The sequence below is a fragment of the Asparagus officinalis genome, chromosome 10 (genome assembly GCF_001876935.1).
Source record: "Asparagus officinalis chromosome 10, Aspof.V1, whole genome shotgun sequence".
In the NCBI taxonomy this organism is placed as follows: domain Eukaryota; kingdom Viridiplantae; phylum Streptophyta; class Magnoliopsida; order Asparagales; family Asparagaceae; genus Asparagus; species Asparagus officinalis.
The window spans coordinates 63,352,724-63,375,673 of record NC_033803.1 but is presented as its reverse complement, the minus strand read 5'-3'; the positions used below and the strand labels follow the sequence as shown (position 1 = coordinate 63,375,673).

At 37.4% G+C, this 22,950-nt stretch overlaps 3 protein-coding genes across 3 annotated transcripts; 2 read left to right on the top strand and 1 right to left on the bottom strand.

The window, feature by feature from the left end:
- On the top strand, positions 743–4,155 carry LOC109826810. The gene is made up of 2 exons (XM_020393830.1): positions 743–841; positions 3,616–4,155. Exons 1-2 carry the CDS (start codon positions 743–745, stop codon positions 4,153–4,155), a joined length of 639 nt encoding a protein of 212 aa, XP_020249419.1.
- On the top strand, positions 7,659–10,168 carry LOC109825653. The gene is made up of 3 exons (XM_020392517.1): positions 7,659–7,962; positions 9,455–9,575; positions 9,669–10,168. The coding sequence occupies exons 1-3, from the start codon at positions 7,732–7,734 to the stop codon at positions 9,860–9,862; spliced, it is 546 nt and encodes a 181-aa protein (XP_020248106.1). The 5' UTR covers positions 7,659–7,731; the 3' UTR covers positions 9,863–10,168.
- LOC109826221 (vacuolar protein sorting-associated protein 24 homolog 1-like) lies at positions 12,511–20,635 on the bottom strand. The gene is given in 8 exon segments (XM_020393231.1): positions 12,511–12,833; positions 13,383–13,577; positions 15,961–16,082; positions 17,891–17,993; positions 20,261–20,337; positions 20,438–20,471; positions 20,473–20,501; positions 20,504–20,635. Coding segments are annotated over 8 exon segments (687 nt in total). The 5' UTR covers positions 20,550–20,635; the 3' UTR covers positions 12,511–12,752.

Sequence of the window (22,950 nt, the reverse complement as noted above, 5' to 3'; positions counted from 1 at the left end):
TTTTGGCTCTCGGATTCATCCTCTTTTCAGCAGCACAGAAGAGATCTTTTGGCATATCATCTTTAAGGGAGAGTGGTATTTATCTTGGGAGAGCTCAGATCATTCTTCGGCAACAGGAGCTTTCTTCATCCTTGGCTTACAAACCGATTTCGGTTAAATCAACTCTTTCATAGAGCTTCGAACTCGTTCAGAGTTCTAAAACTTGCTTTGTAAGTTCTCCACAGCGTCAAATCGTGAGGAGGAGATATTGTTCCAGTGAATCAAGACGTTCAGATCGTCAACAGAGAGCAAACTCGACGCGAGCATTCGAGGGAGGTACTTCATCGCCATCGTGAAGAACCCAGACTTAAACAAAGGAGAGGATTTGCATTAATTCTCTTCTCTTTTGTATTCAGGAAGTCCAAATTGTAATCAAGATTGAGAGAATACAAATTAAATATATTTTTTTCAATTTTTCTTTTTACTACAAATTTTCCACCAAACAGGGTCGCTGAAAAGCCTACACAAGTAGAAACACGTAAGAGGACGGGGACTGGTTCCCTCGTGATTCCTCCAACGATCTAGTCAGCTAGTGAGCTTTGAGTGGAGAAAATAAAGAACCGTGAGAGTTCTTTTGCGTGTGGTATGGTTTGTTGAAGACACTGATTTCGCAGAAAAAACCAGGATCCTCCAATGAGGGAATAGTACCTTGTATTTATAGTAGTGTCGAAGGGGCATAACCGTCATTGTGGCCGAGCACAGGATGGCGATGAAGAAACGTGGCTTGACAGCTGCGTCAGCACTCGCTTTACAGGTGTCAGCAGGCGACTGGAGGAGAGATCACATCGGCATTAAATGGAAAGTGATCTGAGGCATAGCGGTGCTGACGTGGTCCGATGAGTCATGAATGCTACCGGTGCTAGAGGTATGATGGCGTCTACTAAACATTAAATGTGACGCTGACACGTTGTCAATGGGAGAGGCTCGAGGTTGAAGTTGTCTTCTAGCTTCGTCGAGAAGTAATGTCTTTCGAGTCGACCTCATAAGGCGTCAAGTAGTTGGTTGAGTGGGCTCGTTGCGAGTCGTCTTCGACAAAAGGGGGACGACAAGTACTGTCTTTCGAGTCGATGTGAGGGAATGACGACTCGACAAGTCAGCTGAGTTGTCGTCCCTGTTGATCTCCAGCCGCCAACTTGATTGGAGCATTAATGTATGCAGATGTACATCTATCCGTTGCTAGTAAAGGGTCGCACTTAGATGATTGGGAACAACATAACATATAATATATCAGAATTCACCTTTCGGACCGGGAGATATGGTCATTTTTATCGGACAACTTAGTAATATATCTGTATCCGCGTTTGCTCGTGAAGGCTCCACTTTTCAATGATTTTTCTCTTTATGCATCCTACATAAAAAATAAGGGGCTGTTTGTTTGCCCAAAAAAATGAGAAACCCCCCCGCCATGTCACCTTTGAGGAAATCCCCCCCTGCCACCTCAGATTTTGGTTTTAACCGTTTTCCATTTCATATGTTTGTTTCATTTTGAGTTTTAAGAAAAGGGGGATGCCACGTAGGATGCCATGTCAAATTTTAAGAAATGTGTTTTCACACCAAAATGTTGGGTTCGATTAATCCAACGAACCCAAGTGGCCCAACCTACTCGATTTTGGATTTGATTTAAAGTTGCCATCGATTCAAGTTAGGATCAGGATGCTAACCACATGGTCTGGTTAGACAGTTTCAAGTTTATCAAGTTGGGTGGTTATCTTGAATATCTAAAGGATAGGATCAACCGGAGTGTAATCCCACGGTTGTGATTAAACCATGATGGGTAGGGTTAATCATAAATATCTATTTAAAGGGTGGGAGTCCCTCCTCTCAACCGTATGCAGAAAAGAAACCTAATTCCCATCATTAGCTACGGGAGGAGAGAGGAGAAGACTTCCATTATTTTCGTCGGTGAACGGTAACTTTAATCTGAATTTCTAGTTCAATTATTCATGTCTAGATCGTTAGTTTATCCTACAGTGGTATCAGAGCACAGTTTGTGCATGAATTTTTGATCTAGATTTAAAGTTTTTTCGGATTAATTAAAAAATTATTATTATTATTATCGTTTTGCATCTGCGAGAAGTTCTGCGGCCATGGCAAGGATAATAATTATTAAATATTTCATTGATTTGCATCTGGTAGAAGTTCTGCGGCGGCCATGGCCAATATAATGATTATTAAAGATTTAATCTTGGTCATTAGCTTCAAAAAAAAAAAAAAAATCAATCTCCGCCATGGCTGCTCAACCTCAGCCGCAGCAAAGATTAAAAAATATATATATATATATATAATAATATTCAACTATCTTGCTGCTGATCTCTCTCCACACCGTCGCCATGAAGGTTCTAATTTGTCTTCAACCATGGCTGCTCCTCGCCATGCCACGCCCTCTATGCACGCGCTCTCTCTCTCTCTGCGGATTCGGTGCTCAGCGGTGAGCGGCGGCCAGTGGCGGGGTTGCGGCAGGTGGCGGGGTTGCGGCCGACGGCGGAGGGTCGGTTCTGTGGGAGATTGGGTGCTGGCGGCGGCTCTTGGGTTGGGTGGCATTAGGGTTAGGGTTTTAATTAGGGTTATAATTAATTAATTAATCTAATTATTTACTAATTAAATTAATTAATTAATCTAATTATTTATTTTTAAGTTATATAACCCTATAACCCATTAAGGAAGACCCGATCCAGTATGTAATGGACCCGACCCGCTACAGTAATGGATTGGATCCATTAAAATCTGACCCAACCCATTATGTAATGAGCCAGATCCGTTAATTTCCAGACCCGACCCATTACAGTTTTGACCATTCATTTTGTTTTGGTCGTTACAGATCCGTTTTAAGTCCGATTTGAGCCCATAAATAGTCGTTGGAAAGATCATTTTGTGTACTTTTCAACTATACAGTTTTAATTTTCATTTTATAAAGTTTTAATACAGTAATTTGGAAAATTCATAAAGATTATTGTATGCACATAAAGATAATTGATTTACCCTGATTATATCCTTAATTCAGGTGGGGTAAATATTTGGGTTGATGATAAAACGGATTATAGTATTAGATCAACCTATGGGTTAAGGAAGATCAGTAAAACAGTCACTTAGAAATTATGGTAGAGTAGGTCAGTGTCTTGCCCAAAGGTGACCAGCCTATAATACCCTAATTTTCTAAGGTTAAGTTTAGTCTCATTTGGACTGGCAGGTTGCACTTATCTGTGGGTGGACTACTAGTCTTGCCCAAAGGTGTCTAGGAAATCCCCTACAGGATAAGTGGTGCAGGATAGTTGAAACATGTCAGTAAGAGGAGAATAACCCTATTGCCCAAAGGTTAGGAAGTGTTCAAATCAAACTGACATTGTGTAGGCTAGTTCTGTAGGTGATTATATATATCACATTTGGGGGGCGAATAGCATATCAAATCACTTGCCCAAAGGTGTGATGAGATGATGCACCCGCCTGTCCCGCAGAGTGGAAGGTTGCATACGTAAAACACTCTGACCCATCCATTCTAACCCTAAATTGGATGTGGAAATATTAAAGTTAATAAAATTGAAGGTCTCATTTGATTTATACGTCCATGGTGTAATGCAGATGGACGGACAGTTTATCCAGAAGCATCTGACTGGGATTGAGCCCCTAACCGGTTCCAACTATGGCAACTGGAAGATGCAAGTTGAAATAGTACTTGGGTGTCTTGACTACGACTATGTTCTCACTGAAGATAAGCCAGAAGAGCCTGATGAGTCATCAAGTCAATCTGAAAAGAAATCTCATGCTAAGTGGGTCAAAGCCAACAAGCTTGCAATGCTGATCATTAGAGCATCGGTGGACCAGACTATTCGTGGAGGGATTCCGGCTTGTGAAACTGCTAAGGAGTTGCTTGAGACCATCAAGAAGCAGTTTGAGGGATCCGTTAGAGCGAGACAGTACAATTATCTGGTCAAACTCATTAATCTGAAATATGATGGAAGTGGTGATGTTCGGCAGCACATTTTGAAGGTCTCTCAGTTGATCATTCGTCTCAGGGAGTTGGGACTTCAGTTAGAGGATGATCTAATGGTTCATTTTGCAGTCGCTTCTCTACCAAGCAAATTTGACACTTTTAAGGTGAACTACAGTTCTCAAGACTAGAAATGGGACTTGAATGAGCTTATTGTTGTATGTGTTGCCGATGAAGAGCGACTGAAAATAGAAAAAGCTGAGATGGCAAATCTAGCACATGACAAGCTTGGACCAAATAAGGCAGGAAAGAAATCCTTCAAGTATCAAGGGCACAATAAGGGGAAGAAGTCTTTCGGTAATCTTTCAACTATTTCTAGCACTTCTTCAGCAAGTGAAAGGGTTGAATGTTTCTTCTGTAAGAAACCTGGTCATATGAAGAGAGATTGTCTGAAGTATAAGCAGTGGCTGAAGAAAAAGGAAGAGAATAATCCACAGTCGGAAGGCAAGGGCAAATGAGCAGCTGTTTTTGGGAAACTCACAGCCCTTGGAGGTGGAGCTCGTTGGGATTTTCAGTATGCGCTTGGATTCTGGAGTTTCTTTAGTTTTATCAGACGCTTTCTATGTACCTTCTATGAGAAGCTTATTTCTTTTCTAGATTTTCTGAATCTGGTTATAGTTTTGTTTTTTAGAATAATTTTGTTTCTATCAAAATTGGTTTGGATGTTATCAGACATGGTTTCTTAATTGACGGTCTTTATAGATTAAATCTGGATGCATCTCTTCTTTCCCCTCTCTGTATGTCTGTGAATTCATTTTCTTCTGGTACAAAGCGTCCTAGGATTAATAGTAATTCATGAGTGAAGGTCTCCTTGACCTCAGTCATACAGATATTTGTGGACCTTCCCATTCTCTCTTATAGTGGTCAGCGATACTTCATCTCCTTTATAGATAATTTTTGTACTATGCCTATTTTTTTCGTCTTCACCACAAATATGAGGCACTGGATGTTTTCAAGATCTTTCAAGCTGAAGTTGAAAAAACAATTAGAAAGAAAGATTAAATCTGTGCGTTCTGATCGAGGTGGGGAATTCTATGGTAAAAGCGATCAGGACGGCACAAATCATGGTCCTTTCATTGAGTACTTGAGGTCACAAGGCATTGTTCCTCAGTACACTCTCCCAGGTTCTCCGCAGCAAAATGGAGTAGCTGAAAGAAGAAATCGTACTTATCAAGATGTTGCTCGCAACATGATGAGTCATATGGCTTCCGAGAAAACCCTGTCGATCGCTGCATATACCTCAAAATCAGTGGGAGCTGATTCCTCATTCTAGTATTATATGTAGATGATATATTGTTTGCCAGTAGCGATATTCATCTCCTACATGAGACTAAAGTTTTTCTTTCGAGGCATTTTGATATGAAAGACCTCGGAGATGCTCATTATGTTTTGGGCATCAAGATCCATAGAGATCGAACTAAAGGCTTGTTGGGCTTATCTCAAAGGGCTTACATTGAGAAAGTCCTTCAGCGATATGGCATGAAGTTTTGTGCACCAGGTGAAGCCCCAGTTGTTAAAGGAGATATGTTCAACAAATCTCAATGTCCACGAAATGAAGTTGAGCGTAGGCTCGTGAACTCTGAGGAGTATGTCTCTGCAGTTGGCAGTCTAATGTATGCGGTGTCATGCATCAGGCCAGACATCAGTTATATCGTGGGAATATTAGGCAGGTTTCAACAAAATCCTGGTGTAGCTCATTGGAAAGCTGTAAAGAAGGTTTTGCGGTATTTGCAGAGGACCAAGGATTTCATGTTGGTCTACAGAAGGTCTGAAAATCTAGAAGTCGTTGGTTATTCAGATTCAGATTTCGCAGGATGTGCTGATAGCAGAAAATCAACATCAGGTTATATATTTCTGCTCGCTGGAGGAGCAGTTTCCTGGAAAAGTGCCAAGCAGTCCTTAGTGACGACATCCACCATGGAGGCAGAGTATGTTGCTGTTTTTGAAGCAACATTGCATGCCTCTTGGCTCAAGAATTTCATCAGTGAACTAAAGGTGGTGGATTACATTCAGAGACCAGTAAAATTGTATTGTGACAATCAGGCAGTCGTACAGTTTGTAAAGAACAAGAATTTTTCTAGCAGGAATAAGCACATCGGTGTGAAGTACTTGTTAGTCCTTGATAAGGTCGAACAAGGATTGATTGAGGTTCCTCATTTGCCGACTCAGTTGATGATTGCTGATCCTTTGACCAAGGGAATTTCTCCAGGGCTCTTCAAGGAACATGTATCCAGTATGGGTATTTTAGAGTCTTTCGATTCTATATGATCAGTGAGATTCAGTTGTCGTAGTAGTTTTGTTTTGTTTTCAAGTACTATATTCTGGATTGCTTTGAGCTCATAAAGAAACTATTGTGCTAATTTTTAGCAGTTTGATATTTTCAAGCATTGTGTTCTTGGTCATTGTTGCTTGATATATATATTTTAAAGTAAAGAAAACTAAAGTTTAAAGTAAAGAGTTTCAAGTTAATTGTAAAGAAACTCGAATTAAAGACAGTGGTCCATAGAGTCATAAAGGTTAAAGTAAAGAGACTCTTAAATTTGTGCAGAAGCTGAATATGATTGGGCATCATATTTGAGGCTTTCGTTCTGGACTAAAGGTGATGGTTTTCACATGGCGGATGCCGGTAAAAGTTTCAGAACGGCATACATGTTTGTGTATGTTGCAGAGGACACTTAAGGGCGTACATCGGATTTGACCATAAGGGATGTACGGCTCTATTACACTCCACTAAAACCACCATAAGGAAAATGTCTTTAGAACATTAGTGGTACTAGCGGTTGGACCGTGGAGTGACCTTGTGCCATATTAGAGCATATAGTGTTTTCACGATCAACCATTAGTGGTACTTTTGTTTTAAGGAAAAGGTTTCGGAAACTATCCTAATTAGAATCATGGCAACAAGTTGTTTTCTAAAATAAATGGGTGCGCACCCGACTTTTGAAAGTTTTTGAAAAATTTAAATATTTTTTTTGAAACCGTATGCAGAAAAGAGACCTAATTCCCATCATTGGCTACGGGAGGAGAGAGGAGAAGACTTCCATTATTTTCGTCGGTGAACGGTAACTTTAATCTGAATTTCTAGTTCAATTATTCATGTCTAGATCGTTAGTTTATCCTACACAAAAACCTCTGAAAACACTTGGAAATGTCACTTCTATGAATCTTTAATTAATAAAAGCACTGTTGAAATAGTATAAGAGAATAAAACAGATTATTTAAATGCTGATTTTACTGTTACTATTGCGGCTGACCTATATTTCTCTTTTTTTTTTCACAAACAAATACAATAAATGGAAATCTATTCTACTGTTACTATTGCGGCTTTTTTTGTTTTTAGTGTGACATGGCGGTGAAATGGGGTGATTTCTTTGCGAAACAAACAGAAAAAAAGAAAACTGGTAAATGTCTTGAAATGTGATGAAAGCAAATGAAATATGACATTTCCATTTCCGATTTTTTTCGGAAAACAACCAAACAACCCCTAAAAAGAAACACACTCTCACACTTGCAAAACACTACGTCAGTGCCCTCACTGACTCTCATAAAAGTCAACATCAAGGACATTTAAGGGCTCAGATCAAATATACCACCCTTTCTTCACACGCCCGTGTACTGCACGGGCACGGGCATTTACTTCGGCACCAAAATAACAACCAGAACCCTTTCTTCACTTGACCTCCGTCTCTTGATCCTCCAAATCCGAAATGGAGCCCAGCGGACCCGGGTTCGGACCCAAATCCGGATCCACTAACAAGGAAGACAAGTGGTCGCTCCCATTCTGCACCATCGTGGCGGTGGACACGAGCGAAAGCATCAGCTACAGAGCCTGCTCCATCTGCGAGAGGACCCTCCCTGAAGACCCTTCCTCTTTCTGCTCCTTCTGCTCCAACAACTCCTCCGCAAATCCCGGGTGCAAACGCGTCTATCGGATCCTTGTAAATCCAATACCCACCTAAAAATCCTATTTCCATGTTCTTTTTTCTGATGACAGTAAGGAGAAATATAGGGAAAATTTGCAAAATAGTCCGTTTTTGCTAATTATTTAGCAAAATAGACCGTTTTGCTAAATAATTAGCAAAATAGACCTCTTTTTGGCCAATAGGCCAAAAAGATGTCTATTTTGCAAAACAGCTCAGAAAACATACGGGACTAGTAGTCCCGTTGTTTTAATCACGGATTAGTGAACTCAGAAAATTTTATAAAACATTGAGATGAACTCAGAAAACATATGGGACTACTAGTCCCATATGTGAAAGGACCCAACCAATACACTGGAACTTTAAAGTTATAGCGAGGATTGTGGGTTACAGTTTATATTCTAGCACGGATAGATCCTCGAGAATTGAAATGGAGTCCAACCCCACCGTCACCATCCATGTCTCCTCTTTCTTGGAAGGTGTGTTGTTTTCGACCAGGTTTACGGTGGAGATGGAAAATAACAGTTAGGACAGAGGTGCGCAGTGCGGAATTATATCAAGTCTAACGCCACAAATCTCTAATGATAATCACAATTTATAGGAGTCTATCCATTATCATAACTTTGGAGTTTTTTGCAGCGGTAAGGGCTTTAAGTTAGTGCTAGAACAGCTGTGTATGTCTAGATTTCGACCTATAAAAAGGGTGCTCAAACATGCAAAGGCATATTAGAGTGAAAAAATATAGCCCTTAACCCTCACTATAATTTTTTTCTGCTTAGACTTATGCCAAACTTGAGAGGTTTCTACCATATCATACTTAAGAGGTAATACATGATATAATGTCATGGTATGGAGGGTTTATGTGCGATTAGCCATTTATACGTGATTCTTCATTTTCTACTCCTTAACTATTAAGATATTTAAAGTTTAGGTTTTTGACAATACCTTTAATATTGTTAGAGTTAACTTTCCTATAGTGTATGTTTTATGCATATTTAAAAATTGTACATAATGGGTATGAAATGACAGCACATCTTGCTAAATAGGCTATCATGAGATAGTCACGTGATGAGGCTCATCTTGCCAATCATATCAAAATGTGTGGATGGTCTCACTACTCTTATCTATTGGTAGCTCATTTTACTAAATAAGTTGTCACCTCATATTCATCATTCTCTTAAAAATATTAAACATCCAAAAATTCAGGATAATTAAATTTTACTTTACGGAAATTAGGTGTAAGGTTGTAATTTGTTTAGCAAAATGAGCTACCTAAAAGACAAAGATTGTATTTCACAAATACATGATGATTTAAAAGATAGGAATATTTGAATCAGTGCAAAACATGAAGATTGGGGACTAATGTATTGAGCTAAGAGACTATTCTCTACTACCACACTTGTCTGGTTGCACTACTTTTTTATTTACGACTTATTTTGCTAAACGAACTTTCAGCTCATACTTAATAGTACACTAAGACCAATCAATTGTGATTTGTGCTGCTCGGTAGGTATCCATTGCTACTACCGACGAGGTAATCGTGGTGATCTTCTTCGATCGCGTCACCCGTGTCCTCTTCGGCTGCTCAGCCGACGAATTCTTTCACTTCTGCAGGCTCCATCCATTCGCGGGTGCGCGCTCTCTCTCTCTCTCTCTCTCTAAAATCCAAAATGTTCTCTCTTTCGTTTATCGTCACTTATTTTGGTGTGTTTTGTGAGTTTCAGCCGAAAAGGCAGCAGAGGTATTAGAAGGGGAAATGTGCAGGCTTACACTGTCGAAGCCAAAGAGCAGTAATGCTCAGCATCTCCGTGCTGCTTCCGTTGTTCCCTTGCGCACTGGATTTCGCCCTGTGATCGATACTTTGAAGCAAATGTATGGGATCGAGACTTCTTCCAGCGGCATGAAAAAAGAAAAATGATATGTGATTGTTGTGTGCAATCTGATGTTTGACAGACTTCTGCCTTCTTCCAGCGGCATGAAAAAAGAAAAATGATATGTGATTGTTGTGTGCAATCTGATGTTTGACAAACTTCTGCCTTACTTAATCGATCGTTTTGTTTAGATTACAGGATTTGTCAATTGCTTGCAATCGATCAGTTGTCGGTTTCTTGTGGCTTCAAATGAGAAATGCCTCAGAAATGATCTCTTCAACAAGCCGCAACGCTTGGTTGGTATAAGGTAGCATCGAGTAATTACTGATGGAGAAGAGCAATTAATTTATCAACTAATTATTTATTTGTATTTTTATTGATTCACATCACATTGTCCAGAGACAGAGGCTAAGTTATAGCTTGTTGTTGGAGTTGTGGTGTTCTAAAACTATATCTTATGTAGAAAGGTAAATCTCTAACCTACATGTAGCATGTAGTCGTAGTCTCTATCTATATATATTAGCGCTCTATCTTGTAATTGTAACTTGATCAGAAAGAAAATAACAAAACCTAAGTGTAGCCAAGGACGTAAGCAAATTGCCGAATCACGTAAAAATATTTATCTTCTGTTATTGCTTTTTTTGTCCTTGACTTCTCTCTCGCTTGTAGGAATTTTGAGTCCTAACACTTGTATCAAGCTATCTCCTTTGATGCAACAAAGGAGAATAAGGAAAATCGCCCACATCCAAGTTCAAGTTTGATTTCAAATTAGCACCATGCGTAGCTACAAGAATAATACCTAAACATTAAATGAAAAGGCCAAGCACTCATGTAATACATGCAAGATTCCTCAACATCACCATTCAGTAATATCCGAAGGATTCAGCAACAAACAATTATGTAAAGGATTCGGCAACGTCCTTCATAAGGCCCGGGTTATCCTTGCAGAAGGCAACAAACTCGTTATAATCGATATATCCATTGTTGTTGGTGTCGAGTTCGTCCATCATGCTCTGCACCACAACCACATCGGCTGATGTTGAGCCGAGAGCACGTAGAGTTTCCCCGAGCTCTGTCGAGGATATTTTGCCATCGCCGTTGATGTCAGAACGCTTGAAAATCCTCTGCATATCTTCTTCTGAGATTCCATTCTCCATGCTTTTGCTAATAGAAGCAACGAGAAAAGAAAAAGGAAATAACAGGACAGAGGGAGGGGCCTTGTACAAGGAGAGAGTACTGGAGAGTTTGTAAGCTTTGTGGGGTTGAGCGTTGGACGCGGGTGTTCTCTTTTGAAACCACCACTAGAAAATAAATTGATTAAAAATAGTACTTCTCCAAATGGGTATTTCATTTATTGGTCTGTTACATACTTCATAATCTGAATTTAGTCCAAATCATTAAAATTGATATTTAGCCTCCAATCTCTAGTATATATTTCAAATTAGTCAATGCAGTTATCTGCTATGTGATTTAGAAGAAGGTATCCAGTAGGGATGGCTCATGGCATTAAATGTGCACCTAAAGGATATCAATCATTGGATCATTGGACTTCATGATTCGTGCATCGATTCAAGGATTGATACCCTTTGGATGCACATTAATATCATGGGTCGTCTTTACTAGATACTTCCTTATAATTTGGGAAGTAGCTTGTGGATAAAAAAAAAATTGCTAGCGGTAACACATCATATCCCAAATTTGGTCAAAAAGAGCATGTTTGTGCACGAAAATAGCTATGAAGTAGCTAGAGTAAAGATATATCCCAAATTTGGTCAAAAAGAGCATGTTTGTGCACGAAAATAGCTATGAAGTAGCTAGAGTAAAGATAGTAGATGTTACTTCTACCGTTCTACTTGTTTGTGCACGAAAATAGCTATGAAGTAGCTAGAGTAAAGATAGTAGATGTTACTTCTACCGTTCTACTTTCAAGTAAAAAATATATTTCCGGCTAGAGGTTGAAGATGATCTCTCATCTAGTTAACAGGTTCTTTGGAGACTCATTCTTTATCATCCTCCACATTGGAGGATGACTCGATAACTGTGCTAAACACATGCATGTTTATGATCACAATTTATTTCCATATCTAAAACAGGAGACTAACTACATAAATAGTGTCAAGAAAGCAGTTGGAGGTGGATATTTTTCATTTTCAGGTTTGTGTTAATCAACTATTTTGTTTGAATTAAGAAATTGGAATTGTTGTAGTTCTTGATAAATATCAGTGATGTAGGACAACACAAACCCTAAAAAACCTTTTCTGATAATATAAAAGCAAAGATAAAAGCCTACATTAATTCATCCCGTTATGTACGGTATAAAACAGTGCAAAGGTATCAAACTCTCTTCTTAGCCTATTTATTTGAAAGCAAAAACTTATTATTTTAGTTTTGGCATACAAATTTTTGCTCACCTTTTCTTTGGAGAGGTCTACCTAATTCTTTGAATCATGATTGCGTTTATCAACACTTTTTATTTACATCTATGATAATGGAAGTTGGAAATATACCACTAACAGTCTGTAATTGATTTGCTATAATATAATTCTACTTCTCAGGCAAATTTGTTCCTGGTATATTAATCACATAGCTAAAATATAATGTGACAATGCGAAGGCTTATATCTTGTTTCATATGCAATAATAATTTTTTGATATGCCACGGCATAAATGTACATTCACACCATTAAGAAATGAAGAAAAAAAATTAGTTTATATGTGTCAAAATGTTATAGTGAACAATGGCTTTCCATCCCTCGCCTAAATATGTGCTTCGGCAGAATGATATAATCATATAAACAGCATATATATATGCAAATATACAACCGTCGAAGCTTGAATCTTCTATGATAATCATACATTAGTTACAATATCAGAATACAACAAAACCTCGAGGCAAGGTTCGAATCGCCACCAATTAACAATATCATCAGAGAACAGACTACGACCTTACTTTAGCTAGCCGTGCTCTGATCTCATCTAGTTCTCCCTCATCATCAACTCCCTCTGCAATGGCTTCTGACTGCAACATATAACCCATATTTTCTTTTAGCTCTTTGCGGTACAGGATAATTGCAGATACACACCTTGTACTATGAGGGTGTAGCCACTTGTGCCTCTAAGATATTTTATTATTACTTACACCCTGAACTCAAAACTCCGGACGATGTTATTTTCCAAGTTAGCTTATAAGATGATAAATTATCCTATACTCTCGGTTTTAGGTTAAATTTCCAAGTTAGCTTATAAGATGATAAATTATCCTATACTCTCGGTTTTAGGTTAAAAAGAACAAAAAACAAAAACAAAATTGACCTCAAATTTGAGATTATCCTATACTCTCGGTTTTAGGTTAAAAAGAACAAAAAACAAAAACAAAATTGACCTCAAATTTGAGGCTAAAGAAGTAATGGCGTCTAAGATTAGGGGGTTGTAAGTGCAATTTTTAAAAAAATAACAATTAGGGATAGTAAGTAGAACATGTATAGCACAAGGGGTGTACCAGCAACCTCGCACGAATGTTATGAAAGAAAAAAAGAAAAGAGAGCGCTTAGCAATTATATCAAAATACCTCTGCAGCAGTTGTTTGGCTTGTTGAAGGTTGCTTTATTATCTCCTTTCGTGCAGCATCCGGAAGCTGTGACGCAGTCTCGCCTGCTATTGCTGCAAGAACTTTTTCGACCTCTTCTTCTGTTTCTTCCTCCATGTCCTCAGAGTCCAAAGCTGAATCAACGGCATCATTCACCATCTCTTCGATCACCCCTGCCTGTAAATAGGACCAAGAAGTTGAGAATACAAGTGCATGTGTCACACTTTGACCACATGTTGACAAAAAAATTTTAAGAAAATGGGTATAAGGTAGCAGCTCATTTTGTCAAATAAGCTGCCAAGAAATGCATTGGTGCCTTGGTGGTGAGGCGCACCCTGCTAATCAAATTGAAGCATGTGAGTCTCAACAATTCCACCTCTTGACGGATCATAACCCACACCCTCTTTACAATGGACCTCTTAGCTATGCAATGTCCTAATTCTACATTTCATATTTGTCGAGAAATATCTTAATAAGTGTTTTGTAGCAATTGATTAATGTGTTTGATCCTGTATAGATTTGGTGGACTAATATAACCAAAATGCCTGTTCATCTTTCACGCCCTTTGCCAATAACCCGGCCTCAAGCTAAAAATAAATGCACCACTCAAATTAGACCTTTTTGCCATTAGCTCTTATCCGCATCAGCAGCCATTAACAGAATGTACATTTTCATGTAAGGGGCCTGTGATCTTTAACCGTCTCTTCTCGATATCCCAATTATTCTTTCAAATCCCAATCTTCCAGATCTCTGTTTTTGAATGGGCTGTTTGGTGTTTGGATTTGTATTTTAAATTTATGACAACATAAAAAAAATCCAAGAAATCATCAAGAATCCAAATTTTTAAGTTTGTGTTCGGTTTGTAGTGGAAAGTTGGTTTTGAAAAGAGACCGAGAATTATTGTTCGTTCAATCATTTATTGGTGCTCTTGCAGGCTCAGATGCTTCTCTGATCTTAGATCTTTGTTCAATCATCAAAGAATACTTGTTTGTTCGGAAAGAGAATCTAAGAATCCAAGAAATCATCTAAGAATTCTTTGTTCAATCATTTATAGATCAAAACTGATTGAACTCTTGATTAGAGGTGGAATATGCATTTTCTTTTGAAGCTTTTGGGCATTCACTGAGATCATCAGTTAAATTCCCAACTTGATATATCTACACATATGACAAATGAGTTGATACCGCTTATGATCAAAGTAGAAATTTCTTCTTGCGTAACTTGCGAGTTCTAAGCAAGTATGCAACATACATCAAGGTGAAAGTAAACTGATAACCTGGAAGCTCAAAGAAAACTTGTTTCTACTCCAAAAAAACTAAGAGGAGCAGGAAAAGGCTCTTGGAACAAATGGAGTAATACCAAGTGCTGCGACTAACTTGGGATGACCTCATAGGTACACTAATGGAACATGTGTAGTGTTAGATATCAAGATGGAACAGAAAACAATGCCATGCCAACGAAGAGATTGTCCATAAGAATATCAACTCTCCATAATGACACAAACAAATTCATGGATCAAGAGGCGCTTCTTTTACACACACACACACACAATATCATCCAATGTTGGCAAGCTAATTGATTAAGAAAAAATGTCCACTTATAATGTGGTACACAACAATTGCAAAGTGACGGCAAGGCAACCCCATATCAGCATATGAATGAGATGTACTACTGCCTACTGGTGTAGATCTTAACAAGCTGATATATGCTATGTGGTCATACTATAACATCACGAATGTTCCTGAATTCTATAGCAGGTATGTTGTCAATATGCACGTAAAGCCAACACTAAATTCATATACCCATGAGAATGGCTGAAGGAAATTCAAAGGTTGTTGCATGTGGCTGATGAGTCTGAACAGCCCAACGTGAGCAGAGTGGATGTTTTCTCAAATAAATAAATAAATAACGAATAAATAAATATATATACACATATATATGAAGATATTGGGTACAAAATGAATATTTAAGAGGCATACTTTTGTCCAAAATGTTTCCAAAATTGCATTTTGATAAACAACATGGTGCTTTGCTAAACTGACTTTTTTCTTAAAAGTTTCTTTCAGAAATAACCCAAAAGCCAAAAGTTAGCATGTATATATGGTTTCAGACAATTACCGCAGCAGAAATATTGGAAGCCCGCCATAAAATGGTAAATTTTCTATAAACAATGCAACATTTAAAATCTATAGGACAGTAGAACATGGAGCAACAAAAAAACATGCTGCATCCTGCATGTCTTCGTAGATAACATCTTGATTATCAGCAAGAATACAATCAATGCATAGATGCCCTTTGCTAAGAAGCAATATTTTATCTGAGCTCAAAGACAGACAATGTATCAAAACATCTATAATGATTCATTAATGAATGACATGGAGTATAGTCATAAAAAATAATATAAAGTAGACCGTAAAAATGCAGTAACAAATAAACCTTGTTTTATTATCTTTATAATGTGAATAAGCCTCTCAAAGTTAATCTTAAAATTTGAATACTATAGATGATGGAGAGTAATCATGGAAAATCGAGGTATATGAGTCAACATCAAATGGATTACCTTGGTCATTTCTTTACTAAATTCTTGCATTGTAGCAGCAACTTCTGGAGCTTTCATGAGATTATTGACAAGCTTCATGACCTCTGCGCTCTTGGATAAATGGCCCACAGTTCTTGCAGTTGCTGAGAATAAGAATCAGCACTGGGAACTTATTATGGAGTTTTCCAAGTCAAACCAATACAATAGTATTGCAAGTATCACACTGAATATGAAAGCATAAAACTATCATAACTAAGAGTCACTTTATATCATATAAAACATCCTCAAGCTTATGAACATCACTACTTATTTGTTAAAACATGGAAAGGAAAATTAGATAGATAGAAGCTAAGTAGAACTGAAGAATACAGTTAACGTTAATAAAGTGCTGATGAGGTACAAAATAATCCTTTTTTCGATACATTTCCATATCCTATTGCTGCCTCGGAAAAGAAAGAAATGATAAGCGAAGGGGCCTTTCTATGTATTGAAAGGTTGAAAGCCTTTAGAAAGCCTTAGTAGGCACATGGTTTGCCTCGTGCGTTAACCTAGGTTGCACGGTTATGGGTGCAGGTGCGGACATGGGGCATGAAAAATTTGTAAAAGGCAGGATATGACCCCCCCCCCCCCCCCCCAAAAAAAAAAAAACAAAAAAACAGGCACACTCCCACAAAGAATTAAGAATCAAGTCAAATCAAGCAACAAATTAAGGTTTAACAATAAAAGTTTACTTTTGATAGCATGGGATATGATGGGTATTTTTCAAATAGTTTAGTAATAGTTTTGGGGTTTGGGTTCAAAAACCTTTTGGTTTTGAGCTCCATATACCAAAGAAGCTAGTTTAGGGTTACAAGTAATGGGGAAATTGGGTTTTGCTTTGAACCACACGTCGCATGGCTAGTCCGCTGTGAATCCATGTCCAACACGTGTTCGACACGAATATAGCACCCAAAACGAAGTGTCCGGGTAACCTAGGCTGTAACTAATAGACCATGTGCACTAGATTCAATTGGTAGGTAACCCAAATCATACAAGCATTATCGAACAGGTAAATAAACTGACACATTAAAATTCTGACATGTCAATGGCACAGGGCTTTCATTATGTTATTAAGGCTAAATTACGGACAACTACCTGAGTCTTGAGTATCCACAAGACTACTTCTTTGTCATATTTGTGAAACTTACCATACTGGTGCCAAATGAAGCACAATTACTCCAACTTCCTAACTTTTCACTTAATTTGCTTGCTAGCCAATATAGATTTAGCATAAAGGTTTTCTTTAATACCACCAACATCTTTGCACTATCTTTCTCGTCACAGCATCTCCCGGAACGCCAACCACCCATCAGCTCCTCTAAATCTTAACCATTATCCTCCTCTCACCTAATATCTCCTTCTCCAAAACCAACATTTCCCTTCCTATCCATGTCTCACGCCTCTACACCAAGCTCCACAATTTTGCAGATCCAGTAAACCTTGACCAACACAAGCTTCATTTGGGACAGGAGATTTCATGTTGAAGAAGTTTGGGTTTGGATCATGTAGAGGATTAACGTTGGAAAGTTAAATTTTGAGGTAGCTAAGAAAAAGAAGTGTTTGAAGTGTAGTACTATTTTCATAGTGGAATGCTAAAGGTTCGTTGTCTTGTAAAATATATAAATCTACAACGAGTTAAGACTATTTTGGAAAAAAGAAGATTGTTCAAAGGAAGAATACAGACGATATCATTAGAGCATTTTAGTATTATTATTTAATTAGCTGTCTACAGTATTTGAGTGGATCTATAGCAGTAATCATATGGATGGAAGGTGGGAGAAGTTTCTCTTTAGTTAATCTGTAAGATACAAAATCAATTCAGGCTATATGAAAAGTAAAGGAATCATGTAACTTTTAATCTAACTAGTCTAAACAACAGGGACATAGAAAGGACAAGTTCAAATTGACTTACCAACAAGTTCACCAAGATGCATTGAAATTGAATTCAGTTGTGCTTTATTTTCATAAAGGCGGTTCACAGCATGCCTCGACCTCACAATTTCCTTAGCAAGAATCTATAATAGGAAAACAACTCAGTGCTAGGTGGAGGAAGTGCAACAGAATAAGAAAAGAAAGTTCCAGCCGTTGGATGTAGTAATACCAGACAGACGTAGGTAAACAGGTCTGCAAGTGAGAATAACAGATATGGCATAGATCTGGTATTAGAAAGTATACACTTTGGCAAATTTTAGATGATTTTGCTTCTCAAAAATTAAAAACTGATAGCTACTGAGAGAAAATGTTGAAAGCAATATGGGCAACAGAAAAGAAGTAGTACTGTAATTGAAGCAAAATTAAAGCTGGTATACCCAATCGAAATGGCTTAATAGCATGTTATTTATCCTACTACCTAGTACCTACATATATTTATTCTATATTCATGGATCAGATCATTGACATCTCAGCAACTTCTGCTAGTCTCTTAATACAAGATGTGATGGCAAATAGAAAATTTTAGTGAAAAGTTGGGAGTAACATTAATTTTCTGAGTGGAGACCTGTAAGATAACTGAAAAGGAGGAAACAACCTTTTCTAACGAACATATGTTTACTACAAATGAGTGAAAGGGGAAAAAGGAATGTTCAAAAGAAAACATAATATTTTGGTGGTTTATGTGACTTCTATGCACGTTACCTGAGATGGGAAAACAAAAAATATTCTTTCCGTGTAATTGTTATTCTGCACATAAATCTTTTGAAATTGTCAGTTACATGTGTTGCGTCATGTCCATATGAATTTATTTTCTATTGTTTTTAAAGAAACAAGAGCATAAGAACATCAGTTAAGTTGGAAGGTATGACAAGCTGATAAGCTAGTAACCTCAGTGGCAAAGCATATATAAACCCATGTATGATGACAAGAAACCAAACCATAACCATCAGACTATTTATTAACCAGTCCCATGATCCATAAACTAATTAATGCCATCTATATTAACTAGTTCAAGCAGATAAAATATATAAATCCCCTGTGTCCATCTTTATATTATTATGTAGACACTTTTTGGGTCTTGTAACTCGACCAGCCATGCGCAATCATCAACGAAGACACGATCCCTAGTTCCCTACAATTTAGTTTTGAAAAGGAAAAAAAGATTCCAAATGGAACCACAATTTCAAGATTCCTTAGGCTTTGCATGTTCAAATTTTCAACCGTGCTTCTGCAGAGCCAAAAATTACTTAGATCTGAAACATGGTCTCCTTGCATTAATTCTTTCTAGTTTTTCCAACAACATCAGTGATACTTTTGATACTTAAAATGGATTAACTCTAGAGTAGATCAAGTAGTCTAAATTAAGGCATGCCCGGTCTTTTTTACAAGTGTAGAAAGGTCAAGTGAAGAAAGAAAAAAAAGAAAAACAACTAACTGATAATCTAATATAGGAGATATGTCACCCCATCTTCTAAGTATTAAATATCTAAAAAAAACTGTTCTCAGTAATCTCCTGTGTCTGACAAGGATTAAGATTGTAGGCTTAAGCAGGAACCCCCTTCAAAAATAGAGATCAAAACAAAGGTTTAAATTAGCTACTCCACCCTTAGAAAAGCTTAAGCAAATCTTGTGCATAGCAAGGGGCTGCGCAGCGTAAAAGTACTCAACTCTAACACAAACAGAACGATTATCTCTTAACTCGTATAGAAGCACATTTGCTAAACCCCTCAATCTTGGGACTGACCAGAGACTTCTATTAATCCTTCATTACAAATCCTTGTTCCCTTCCTATTTGGCATGGTAAATAGGAATTAAGCTCTCACAGTCCACTACTCAATAGTTACCAAAGAGCAACGCCAAACCTCATATGCCAAAAGTAAAATCGAAGGTGATGACACAATCTAAGCCCTAGCTACCTGGGCAAAGTTTTCACCAAGAAGAAAAAACTTGTTAGAATATAAAATTATAACTGTCAACCCTCACCACAGCTTCAGAGTTTTGGTGTAGTGGCCAGATCATTATGGTATCAGAACTACCCATCTGAATCTTGTTGGCCACAAACTTCTAAGAGGATTTATAATAATAAAAATTTGACATCGCGGCATGAGTCCCGGACTCCGCCCAAAAAGGGCCTTCAACCTACGGAGTCATGTTAGAATATGAAATTATAACCCACAATCCCCAACACAACTTCAGAGTTTCGGTGTACTTCTAAACACCAACAAGCTATATATTAGGTTAATTGACTTCGTGTTTGTAGCGAAGTATCACGATTTTTTTCACACCAAGATGAAATACTGAGACTAAAATATTTTTTTTTAAAATCTGAAGAAAGAAACATCGATTATACCTTCGCTGAGGCCATATCGTTGCGCTTAGCCGCATCCTTGATCGCTTTCTGAACGTTCTTCTCCTCTCTCTGAACATCTACCCAAATAAAATAAAATAAAATAAATAAAATCAGACAAAAAAATTCAAAGAGAAATCCGAGATGGAACCCTAGATCAATCGATCGACGAGAGGAAACTCGACGCTTGCCTGCGCTCGACGTTGCGGCACTCTTTGCCGGAGCTTCCGCTGCCATTCTCGTGCTGCTGAGGGTCTGGCTTCGGTTTCAGCAGATTCTTCACCGTCTCCATCTCTTTCTTCGATCAGAGGAAGGGATGAACGATTTCGGCTCTCAGTTTGGTGATTCTTATTATTATTATTATTATTATTATTATTATTATTATTTAAATAATTTTTGGGATTTGTTTTTGATCTGAAGTGGAAGGGGGTTGATTCTTGGGAAGGATGGCACGTGGTTTCTCTTTTCGTAAAAAATTACAAATAACTGCCTCAACTTTTGATAATTACAGAATAGGGTTTAGTTGTAGGATCATCTACACTTTGCATAAATTATGATAATTTTTACGGATTTTATCGATATTAATCCGTCGTATCATTGAAACGTCCCTAAATTCCCAAAGTTCTTAAATCGTTGAAATTACTATTAGGTTCACTAATTCTGATAAGTTTTCTCCCAATCACGAGTGGAATTACTGACTATACGGACGAACTCAATACAACTTATGAAACTGGGGAATTGGAGGAACCTAATAGCAGGTTAATGATTTGAGGAGCTAATTTCAAAATTTGAACATTTGGAACTAATATTGAAAAAGGACATTTTATATTTGTTATTTAAAAAAAAGCACTATGTTAAAGTAAAGAGCTTTGCTACGGGGACCCAAAATATGGGACTAATAGAGGGGACAAGTGAGGTGTCCCCCTCCTATTGGATAATGAGTTGGCTATCATTAATGAGTTCAATAAACATTGATGAGTTCAATAACCTTCACATCCATCCCTCCAATCCTATCCTATTTAAAAAAAATGGTTGACAACGCCATTAACACTATTAAGATGGTCCGTCGTGAAAATTTGAATTGGCGAGGTGGGGTTGGAAGACACCCCAAAGTTTCAGGGTATTTATGAAATTTGGCCTACAAATGACGCCTCTTAGGGGTTGTTTGGTTGTTGTTGGTAAAGTTGTGTATTTATGACACAACTTGGAAAGTTGTTGTCCACCTCATCAATTTTACTTTTATATTTTTCTTTGTTTATTTTTTATTCCATTGGAATCATAAATTGCTTGTTTGGTTTGTAAATGTAACTTTAATTGTTTGTTTGGGAAGTGTAAAAAGTGATCCCTACTCAAATGATCATATTGGTTGGAATTATTTTTTATTATTTTTTCCTGACTTTAATGTCAGCTTTCTTCTAAAATCATGTCTTTTTTTTATGAAATCACTTTACAAGCCACATCAGCATATGAAATCACTTTACACTATTTTCACAACTACAAACAAACAATTGAAAGTGATGAAAGCTGACATTGGGACCCACTTTTTTACACTTTCCATCCTTTTACATGGTAAAAACATACAACCAAGCAGCCCCTTATTCAATATGAACACACAAACTACTAGGATACTCAGATACATTAATATATTAATAAAGTATAGTCGCATGGAAAAAATAAGTAAAATTCCACCCTTTTGAACCCATTAGAATTTCTCAAACTATAAACATAATCATCTCAACAAATAAAAACATAGAGTAATTTTATGGAATTAAAATTGCTTCACTTCTACTAGACCAATTAATTCTTTTCTTCATGAGGCATTAGTTAAAATTGCTGCAAATCTTGGAATTATAGAACTAATATCTAAGGAGGTTATCTCTAAGTTAAGACCCTAGAGGCAGATACAGAGAACTTGGCTCCTTACATTGTTTCATACTTGGGTCTTTTTCGAAGTTTTTAATCAATTTCCATGAAGATATGATGCTTGAATATTACAGGGCTTAATGACCCTGTCAAGAGGAAGATTAGTCAAAGTTCGATTTTAAGAGTCCAAACTCAATGTCTCTAGAATTAGATCCCTTAATGCTATGGGTGGTAATAGGTTGAATGAATGGCTTAGCTTAGATGCTATTGAAACTAGAGGTGATGTGCTTCTAGAATTGTATTTTCTCTGTTTCTAATGTTTTTCTTCATAAGCCTTGTAATTGGAAGCTTGTGGCACTTTTTGCACCTTATGATTCGGAAGAAAGAAATGTGTGTCGGTAGGAGATTAAAAGAATTAGCCAACTCTTTCCATTGCCTTAGGTCATCTTTGGTGACTTTAATATGACTTTAAATGAAAGAAGTGGGAGAACTGGTTCTACGAGGGATATTAACTCCCACTAGTAGAAAATCACGTATTCTAGACGGAATATTCCAGACGGAATTTTTTCCGTCTAGAATGTATTAAACTAGACGGAAATTTTCCGTCTAGAATATTCCGTCTAGAATAAATATTCTAGACCGAAAATTCCGTCTAGAATAGTATTCTAGACGGTTACTTTATTTTTTATTTTTTTTAAAAAATAACCAGGTATTCTAGACGGAAATTTCCGTCTAGAATAGTATCCTAGACGGAAATTTCCGTCTAGAATACATAGATCAATTTTTTTAAAAAATTTCACCCAATTAAACCCGCGAATGCCCTACTTTCC